The sequence below is a fragment of the Felis catus genome, chromosome A3 (genome assembly GCF_018350175.1).
Source record: "Felis catus isolate Fca126 chromosome A3, F.catus_Fca126_mat1.0, whole genome shotgun sequence".
NCBI lineage: Eukaryota > Metazoa > Chordata > Mammalia > Carnivora > Felidae > Felis > Felis catus.
In genome coordinates, this window is record NC_058370.1 from 26,062,514 (window position 1) to 26,073,147 (window position 10,634).

General features: G+C 45.1%; 1 protein-coding gene across 10 annotated transcripts in view; it reads right to left on the reverse strand.

Moving 5' to 3' along the window:
- The window catches only part of EFCAB8 (EF-hand calcium binding domain 8), a 71,026-nt gene extending 60,695 nt beyond the window's left edge, over nucleotides 1-10,331 (reverse strand). For 4 of the 10 annotated variants that reach the window (XM_045053736.1, XM_045053742.1, XM_045053737.1 and 1 more), the window contains exons 1-3: nucleotides 6,958-10,331; nucleotides 2,824-2,875; nucleotides 356-524 (exon numbers count right to left, since the gene is read on the reverse strand). In XM_045053736.1, the coding sequence (XP_044909671.1) occupies nucleotides 356-524; nucleotides 2,824-2,875; nucleotides 6,958-7,046 (310 nt within the window). In that variant the 5' untranslated portion in view covers nucleotides 7,047-10,331. Of the gene's footprint in view, nucleotides 1-355; nucleotides 2,876-4,621; nucleotides 4,673-6,469; nucleotides 6,539-6,957 lie in introns of all 10 variants that reach the window. The other 6 variants (XM_045053741.1, XM_045053743.1, XM_045053739.1 and 3 more) reach the window with 5 other exon arrangements.
- Between the last annotated feature and the right edge of the window lie 303 nt (nucleotides 10,332-10,634).

The following is a 10,634-nucleotide window of genomic DNA, read 5'->3' on the forward strand; positions in this document are numbered from 1 at the left end:
TGCCCAGACTCCTGACCCACCGAAACTGTGAGATAATTAATGCGTGGTTTACACCTCTCGGTTTGTGGGAATACTGTTACACAGCAATAAAAAATAAACCATACATGTGAAACAGTTTGGAAGAAAATACACCAAAATGCTGACAGTTGGTTACATCTGGGTGCTTGGATTGGGGCTATTTTTTTTTCTAGATACGAAATAGCCTCCAATGTGCTTATAATACTTAAATAATGATAAGGTTTTAAAGGAGTCACTGAATGCAACAACTGCTTGTCAAATCTGAACCCTCCACACACCCAGGTATGGGTCCCACCCTGTGCAAAAACCAGAGACTGAGTCCACAAGGTGGCTTTACCTCCGGTTGAGTCAACATCCTCCTCAAACACCTTCTCCATCTTGGCCATGGGTAGCTGGGTAAACAGTTGAGACTCACGTTGGCTAAGAGTGATGGATGACGCTGGGGAGCTAAGAACCTCCTCGCTCTTCTGGAATCCACCTGGGGTGGGTGCCTGGAACAAACATGACTACAAGAACCAGGGACTGAGAAGGTTGATCTCCGAGCTGAACATTTCTAAGCACATCATATTGAAAGAGAGACTCTGGGGAAGGACAGGGTATGAAGGGTTATAGTGAGGCCGTCAAATAAATCCTAACCACTTTAGACCTAAGAAGACCAAGAAAGATCTAGATTGCCTCTCCTGACTTTGGGGAGTTCACTACTGTTTCCGTTTTGCAGATGCCATGACTGAGGCTCGGCGGGGTTAGTGGACAGAGCCAGGTCTCTCACTTCACTCATACCAGGACTCCAATTTGTAACGCTTCTGTTCAGTGACTATATTGTTTCAATCTTCAGTGCTCAGAATTCAAGACCTCGAGGAATCCAGCTGCATCTGCCCCAACCAATCTGATTTGGTCCTGAGCATCCCAGACACCTGCCTGGGTCAGGGTCAGATCAGATCGTCTGCACGCACACCAGGGCTCTAGCAGACACCCCTGATGGGGGGCCTTCAGCTTCCTCCTCCCACTTGCTTCCCCAAGTCCCCACATAGCTGATCCCACCCCTTCAGTCCTCAACAATGAATGCCTCTTCTCTGCAGGACTCATTTTGACAAGCTAGCACAATACTTCAGGTCACAAAAGGCTTAGGTCATCAAAGGCCGTTTCCCCCAAAAGACTCCAAGAGTGGACAATTAACCGCTGAGTGTGTGTTGTTCACTGAAATGCACTGTTTTGGGTCTTGGGCTTTCAAGAAGCCTGGTTTGGTTCAAAAAGCCAAAAGACAAGGTGTAAATTAGATGGCTCATTCTCCCTACACCAACCCTACCAAACAAGCAAACGTGCTCATCCTCCTGTGTAATTCCATTCATTCCCTCATGGTCTACACACATTTGTTGAGTGCCAGGCAACTGGATACACGAGCGAACAGAGTAAAAGACCTGCTTTCGTGGAGCCCAACCAATGAGCTCGTTAATACTCCTACAGCCATGCAGGCCCTATATTAGACATCTCAGCACTATCTTCGGCTCGTCCCTTCTCCTATACGTTCATACTGTCCCCCGTTCTTACTGTGATTCTTCTCCTACACCTAAGTCCTCCTCCCCCACATCCCTGGCTTATCCCAGACACTGGCCTTGTGCTGGGACAAGTACAATGATGTCCCCTAACTGGGACAAGAGTTTGGCCTTCCTTTCCAATCCACCTGCCAACACTGGCATCAGTCGTCTTTCTGGAAGGCAGGGCTGATTATGACTTTACTCTTGGCTCTGACACTTTCCAGGCAACCACCACCACCACCCTCTGCTGAGTGTGCCATTCAAAGCCCTTTGCATTGTAGCCCTGACCGGTCTTTCTAGTTTCGATGCACACACCATGGTCCAGGCACACCAACTGCTCCCCACCATCCCCAGACACAACAAACAATCCACTTTTACTCACATGTTCCCTCTATGCAACGCAGACCATCTCCCCTGGATATGAACTCCTACTCATTGTTCAAAGCCTGGCTCAAATGACACCTCTTCCAAGGAGTTTTTCCACAGCTTTCAGGTGACATTCATCACTGCCACCTCCACGCTCCCAAACTGCTCCTCTCTGCCATGCACGCATGATGCTTTGCATGTCTGTCTGACCATGCAGACAGCAAGGTGTGATGGGAAACACACGGCTGTAGCGTCCCAGAGCTCTGGGTTCAAATTCTGCCTGACTCTCCACTTCCCAGCTAATTTATCTCAGGCAGATCACATGCCTTCTCTGAGCCACACACCTCTCATCAGCAAAACGGATCTGCAGCGCCCAGTGCAGGGCTGTGGTGAGATCTAAACGGCCCCCAAACGTCTTGGAAGGCTCAGCAAACTGTAGTTACACAAGAAATGACAGCTCCTATTATTACTCCTGTCTCACAGTGAGCTCTTTGAAGGCAAGGGCCTATTTAATTTATCTTAATTTAATCTTAATTCGTACTAATTATCTCCCTATTCCCCAGCCCCAAGCATACAATAGATGCTAAATACTTACCTGGCTTGATAGTAATTTGTACGGCCTATTCCACCGTTGCCACAACTTGGCTGGACAAAAGGAAGGATAGTCCATATACAGCCTGAATTGGTAGCCTCAGATCTGTTGCATTTGGCCAATACAACCCTTTTAAAAGGGAAAACAAGCCTGCAGCAGTGGCCAGGTAAGTTACCTACATGGCCTTGTGAATATCGGAGTTTGCTACCCTGGTGCCGAGATGGGTAACTGGTAGACCTCTGTGCTGATGAGCAATGTCTGGGCGGTTCTGGAACACCCCTCCCCTTTATCAACCTCTGATGGTCTTCTTACCTTTTGAGACTGAGAGTTCTCTCTTAAGTCCTCAGAAGACACTGGCTTTGACCTAGAATAAGGAATCATGGTCACTTTAACTTTGTAAGACCATGTGGGGGGCTGACCTAGCCAGGTCACAAGAGGGTGGAAAAGGAGTCAGGGCCAGGGTGGAGGGTGCTGCCCCGTACCCATAGACACCCCCAGCACACATTTGGTGAGCATCCCTTTCCCCACGGGAGCTTCTCTGGCAGGAAGCTGTTCCCAAGCTTATGCCTGCAAGCTTTCTTTCCCCTGATGGGAATGAGTCATCTTATTGAAGCTCTACGGTTTCCCAAGTGAGTGCCAGAGGCTTTCTAAAGCAGGCCACACTTTCCAGAGGGAGAAGGGGCTTGGGAGGCCTGCAGTTAGACCATGTAGACTAACTACAATTCACATGTCAGGAAGATAAGCTCCAGGGATGGGCATCTGTCCAAAGGGTCAAACATGCTCTGGAGGTAGGGAGGGATTAGGATGGCCCCACTTGCCACCACATGTACCCCCCGCCCCCATCTGCCCTCCAGTTGTGCCTGGAGACAGGATTTCTTTGGGAGAATGGACAGAACTCTCCTCACTGCAACATGGGCTCACACGAGCGTGTGGGTGCAGTCCAGTCCAGAGTTCCGCTCCGAAAATATGAAGGGCATATTTCCACAGGGTCAGTGGCTCCTCCACGTATGATGGGAGAGAGCACTTTGTTAGGATTATTAAGAGTGTCAGTCTGCCTCGCCAGCTAGACTCGAAGAGCACTTTAGGATGGCAGGGGAATGAACGGCCAGGAAAGAGTCAAGCCGCAGACATGCTCAGGGGACACAGCTCAAGAGCCAGCCTGGCTTGACAAAGGGCTCTGGGGGCTGAGGGGAAGGGAGGCATAGTGGGAGGGAAGAGAGAAAAGAAAAATGGAAGCAGAATGCAGAACCTGCAGTATTTCACCGGGGAGTCTGAGCAGGATGAGGGGCAATTGTGGAAATTCATCAGCGTACGTGGAGGGAAGATTGAAGACTGGCCAACAGAGTCCCAACCTAAACTGTGTTGGCGACAACTCAGATTTAAAAACCAAAGGAGAGATAACAGCCAAAGGAAAGGAGATGTGGAAGCCAAGAACCAGGGTAACTGAGGGAAATGCCAGGAACATTTCCAGGAAAGGAAGCAAGTAGGGAAAGTGGCTTCATGCCAATGACGTTGGGCTGTCCAATTAGAAATGAAAAACAAATACCTGGAGATATGAGGCCTGAAACTGAGAATTGGCTACACTTAAGGGATAGAAAGAGGAGGGGAAACACACAAAAGACAGGAGGAAGGGATGCCACAGACGGGACCAAGATGGTAAGAAAAAGACAAGGCCACTGAACAGGGCCATTTAAAGGTCACCGAGGAAAAAAGCTGCAGAAGTGTATTTAGAAGTCCACTTCTGTCAAGAATATTAGGTATGTATATGTTGGCACATGCACAGAAAAAGAGTCTGGAAAAATATACTCCAAATTTAATGGTGGTTACCTCTGGCAGGTGGGTTATGGACGATTTCTGTAGTCTAAATCATGCATTTCTCTATTTTTAATTCAAAAAATTTCACAGCAATCTTTAGGATTTATTGCAGTGGAGTGGGTCAAGTGGTGGATAGTGATTTACGTGACTCATCTGTGAAAGACCACTGGAGTGGAGTAGGAGTGGTTGCTGCAGCATTTTTGATAGTGACAAAAAAATAAGGTGAGTGGCTATGGAAGAGGCATGGCTGAGTAAATCCATACACCTGCACTCAGAACATTCCCAACGTACTCACAAGGATGAATCTGGCCTTCAGCAGACAACCAGCAGGGATTTCCATGAGGTACTAATAAGTAAGATGCAAAAAACAGAACACACAATGCCACTTTTTATAAAAGAATGACAAATAGGTATGTATTTACACATACAAGAACACGTGTTGATGTATATACACACATTTGTAAAGAACTACCCTTAACAGTTTGGGACCGAGGGCAAAAGAACAAATATAGGTCCACATAGCAAGTCTTTTTAAGTGCTTATAAATCAAGTTACTGTACTACCTTCATAACACCCTGGCAAACCTGGTTCAAATTTAGAATTCTTCCTCAAGAAACTAAAAATAGAACTACCCTACAACCCAGCAATTGTACTATTAGGTGTTTACCCAAAGGATACAAAAATATAGATTCAAAGAGATACATGCACCCTGATGTTTATAGCAGCATTATCAACAATAACCAAACTATGGAGAGAGCCCAAATGTCCACTCACTGATGAATAAAGATGTGTGTGTGTATATATATATATTTATAGATATACATACACACATACATACATACATACATACATACATACATACATACATACATACAATGGAATATTACTCAGCCTTCAAAAAGAATGAAATCTTACCATTTGCAATGACATGGATGGAGCTAGAATGTATCATGCTAAGTAAAATAAGTCAATCAGAGAAAGACAAATACCGTATGGTAACATTCATATCTGGAATTAAAGAAACAAGACAGACCAACATATGGGAAGGGGGAGAGAAGAGAGGGAAACAAACCACAAGAGACTCTTAATGATAGAGAACAAACTATGGGTTGAGAGGGAGGTGAGTGGGAGATGGGCTAGATGGATGACAGGCATTAAGGAGAGCATTTGTTGTGATGATGAGCATGGGGTGTTGTATGTAAGTGATGAATCACTGAATTCTACTCCTGAAACCAAAATTGCACTGTATGTTAACTAAAATTTAAGTTAAAAAAAAAAAAAAGAAATTAGAATTCTTTAATTCCTCAGCTAAGTGCCAGAATGTGGCCATGTGGAGACAGCCAGCCTCCAAGACCTCTGTGCACCTGCCATGCCCAACCCATCCTGACAAGGGGCTTCTGCATGGTGGCATGTGGGACGGACACCTCACCACTACTGCTCCACGGTTACTTTAAACCTAGGGGGCTGCCTTCAAAAGTGATGCACTGGGGAACAGGCCCACAAAGAATCAGATTCAAAGCACTTTGGGCAGAGAATTCCAGTATTTAGAGCTGGGGGGCTGAGGGGGCTCTAAGGGCCATGAATAGGTCCACTGGTGAAATGTGAACATTTGAAATCTGAACACTATCTATATTCTTAGATAATGACCAAGTTAATGTTGTTTCCTGCTTTTGACTACTGTACTGTGGTTATAAAAGAGAATGTCCTTGTTCTTAGGAACTACACATTTGAGTATAGTATAAGGGGCACAGTGTAATTTATTCTCAAATGTTCAACAAACATATACAATAATAAAGCAAAATGTTCACAGTCTGGACAAAGGGGGAGTTCTTGATACCATTCTTCTAACTATTTAAGTATTTTTAATTATTTCAAATTACTAAAAGTTTCATAAGAGAAAAGTATGTGTCTGACCAAAACACACTCTTCTGTGTATGTTTGTGGACGGAAACAAGGGGAAAACACTGGCTGAAGGCAAGAGACCTCGAAGAGAAAAGGTCAAGGGTAAGACTAAGAAGCAGAGAGAAGTACTAGTCCTCTAATACTGGAGGAAGAAAAATCGAGATGGAGAATTTTCTATTTGGAATTAGAGAACAGCTATGATCAGGAAAAGCCATCCCCACAACTACGCCCTCACAGTTACCTGTTCTAGGGCAAGTGGCGGGGTGGGGCACAGCACACGCCTGGAAACGAAGAGAGGATGGAGTAGCCACTAGGGGAGGGGAGGGAAGAGAAACATTGGTTTGCTGAATTCGTTTTTAATTCATAGGGGCAGAGGCACCTGGGCAGCTCAGCCGGTTGGGTTGAGTGTCTGACTCTTAATTTCTGCTTAGGTCATGATCCCAGGGTTGTGGGATCAAGCCCTGCATCAGGCTCCACACTGAGCATGGAGCCTGTTTGGGATTCTCTCTCTCTCTCCCTCTGTCCCTTTCTCCTGCTCATGCTCTAAAAAAAAAAAAAAAAAAAAAAAAAATCATAGGGACAGATGACTTAAAGCCAAAAGCAGTTACAGCTGCCCTGGAAACAGCTAGGAGATGCCCTCTTGTTCAGCTTTCAGTTGCTGGCAAACGCATCTTAGGGCCCAGGTGTCCGATCTTTGGGAGACAACTTCAGTCCCAAACCCTCACTCACCCTGACCCAATCTGTTCTCCCCAGGTAACCTTGCTGGCTATTTTTGACAGAGGTATATTGGTTTTCGACTTCCATTTCAACTGAGACATCTTGGCAGCTGTCCCCGAGTCCAAAGTAGCTCCTCTATGAAGTCATCGTGGAACTCCGAGGGCTTCCACCTGACCACCAGAGTCAGCTGGCCACGTTTAGAAAGAACCAGGAAGAGGAGACCATTCCATGTACAGAACACGAAATGGAACATCAGACTCCATCCCACAAACCATACCACACAGCCATCTGTCATCCAATGTGAGACATTCTTTTTATTGATAAAGTTGAACTTACAGCAATGACAGGAGCTACAGCACACACAGCCAGGACGAGCATGAGTACAAAATGACCCATAGGACATACACACAGCACAGTGCCCACCTGTCACAGAAACTGTGGAAAACGCCAGGGAGCCTGATGATCAAGCAGGATTCACCAAAACCAAAAGGCCAACTGACCCCCACAGTTGGGACAGTGGAAGGCACAGCAGCTCTCTACGCTGTCCTCTGCATGAGCTCCAGTGCTTTGGAAAGAGGAAGGCCACAAGGGCATTATGGATGGGGGTCCTTCAGTCAGCCTGAGAGAGGCCTGGACTAGATGCAGCAGTGTTCAATCTTGGTCCAGGGCACAACACAACAGGGTGACTCGGCCAAAGGTAGATCTCGTGGGAAGATTCCACTCAGGGACATGGATGCCAGGTTTAAAGATACCCAGATAAATCGCATTTCATTACCGAGATGTTACCAAAATGTTACTTTACCACCAAACAAGATCTTCTCCCGAGACCTACGCCACAAAGATAACACCAACAGACAAAAAGTCTGCTCCCATTTCATCAATAATGGAAACACAATTTTGTCACAACGGAGAACATCGAAAGTAAAGTGGTTCAATGAAAGGTCATAAAAGGTGCACGAGGTCTTTAAAATCAGTTTTATTGAATTAGATATTAATAAACTAAAAGGGTTTATTGAAGAAAAAAAAAGAAAACATGGCTAATGCCCCCACATTTAACTGCTTCCCACTCATTTTGGGGGGGATTTTCATTTTCCAGTCCAATGTCCCATTTCTACTCACAGTAGCTCCTGCACTTACCAATGTTTCCATATGGGACTAAAATACGCTAAATTTTGTCATAATAAATATATTTCTCCTTCCCTGGGAAGAAACAGGAGAAAAATGGAGAAATATTAAGATGAATTTCTCTTTTTAGGTAAAGAAAGTTCAGAAAACTTCTACCTAAAAAGAGTAAAAATATGATCATCAGTAACTCAGGTTAAACAAAACAAAAGACCACACAAAACAAAGCAAAACCCAAAAAACCAAAAACAGAAATGGGAAGGAAGATGTTTAGAAGTAAAATCTTCTAGATCAATCTCTGCACAAAAACGAATTCTGGAAAAAGCTACCTGAGACTAGCTCGGGCATCCCCCGCCAATCCGAAGGAGACGGTGGTTCCCTACGGCAGAGATGCCAGGGTGCTGCCGGAAGGAGCAACTCCCGGGCCACCAGGGCTGCGGTGACGGACACAAGAACCCGCTGCAGGGGTGGTACCTCTGCTCCACTGAGTAGCGGTGTCAACACCGTCCTTCCAGCTCTACCACTGTAGAGCTTCAAGACATCAAAACCTGTGTCCTAATTATGTGTGTCAATTATTCCTCGGCAGACCTTAAAACAAACAAAAACTTGCTTTCTTCTCTGCTTTATATAATTTGTCAACAATTTTCAGATACAACCTGATATCCAAGGAGAGAGGCTTTTCCTTTTCGAATGTGAATAAAGGAGAGGGAAGTCAGTGACTGCTGGAACTGGAGGGGACCCTGAAGATTAGTATCAAGTTCAAGATCACACCTTAGTTGAGGTCAACGACTCTACCCACTCGCATGACATTTAAAACCATGCTCTTCCTCTCCACACCAGTGCCAAACTCAGGTTCAAATGCCAGAGACTTCAAAGTACCATGATGCAAGAAAAAAGGCAGATTCTCAATGTGGTTCAGTAGATTCTCAATGTGGTTCAGTAACTACTTACCCACCTCCTCACCCAAAAAAGAAAAACACTCCTTAAAGACTGGGGGGGGGGGGGGGGATATTAAGTCACAGAATTAGAAATTCTTAGGAAAATTGTTTTAATTATTTTTATTTCATTCGACATTATTTCTTCTCTCAGCCTTTAAAATTAATAGGGAGGGAGGTGCACACAGAAGCAAGCTGGGATAGCCTAGAGTTACCTGTAAAAAACACAGTTTATTCCATTCGACCATGCAGGATTTAAATTTCAAACTAAAAACAGCACTCATATATAATCATACGTTTTAACTCTCACATCATTTTGTAGAAAAACATAAAATACAAAAAAAAAAAAAAAAAAAGGCGGATATTGGGTTAGAAACCTTTAGAATGCTAAAATCCAAACGACCGTGAGGTGTGACAGACCTTAAAACCACTAGAACTACTTCAAAATCTATCAACGGCCCCAATGCAAAAAATGCAAATACGAACACGATAAAACAACTGCCAAGACAGTGACAGAGGAAAGGAACCTGAAGGCAACTCGTGCCCGACTAGGATGAGCCATGGCAGGTCCTGGGTGTGGGCTGTTTAGATTCTTGTACTACACAGGGCAATTCAGGGACAGGCACACAGCAGTCCCCCTTCAGCCAAGGTTCCCTCTCTGCAGCCCCCGCCACCCACAGTCAACTGCGCCCTCCTCCTGACATACCCCCAGAAGGTCAACAGTAGCCTAATGCTACGTCACAGCCCCTGCGTCGTCCCCCTGACTTCATTTCACCACGTGGGCAGTTCATCATCTCACATCGTCACCAGAAGGGTAAGTACGGTACACAAAGACACTCCGAGACCACATACCTTTAACTTTTATTACAGCATACTTTTCCAACTGTTCTATTACTAGTTGTTGCTAATCTCTTACTGTGCCTAGTTTGTACATTATTCCATCATAAGTATACCTGTACAGGAAAAAAACATAGTATACATGGGGATCAGTACTAGCCACGGTTTCAGGCAGCCCCTGGGGTCTTGGAAATGCATCCTCTGAGGACAAGGAGGGACCTGCTGTATTACTGGCAAAGCTCTTCCTGCAGCTTGCAGTCAAACACGTGTTGTTGAACCACTTATTACTTCTGTCAAAGCTCCTTCTTTTAGAGTCAAAACTTGCATTAAAACACAGAAGTTGTACACTTTAGAATTTCATTGTCAGTGAGATTTTTTTCAAGATTTCACATGCTGAAGACATCCAGATGGTCAACAGGCACATGAAAAGATGCTCAACGTCGCTCCTCATCAGAGAAATACAAATCAAAACCACACTGAGATACCACCTCACGCCAGTCAGAGTGGCCAAAATGAGCAAATCAGGAGACTACAGATGCTGGAGAGGATGTGGAGAAACGGGAACCCCCTTGCACTGTTGGTGGGAATGCAAACCGGTGCAGCTGCTCTGGAAAACAGTGTAGAGGTTCCTCAAAAAATTAAAAATAGATCTACCCTATGTCCCAGCAATAGCACTGCTAGGAACTTACCCAAGGGATACAGGAGTACTGATGCATAGGGGCACCTGTACCCCAATGTTTATAGCAGCACTCTCAACAATAGCCAAATTATGGAAAGAGCCTAAATGTCCATCAA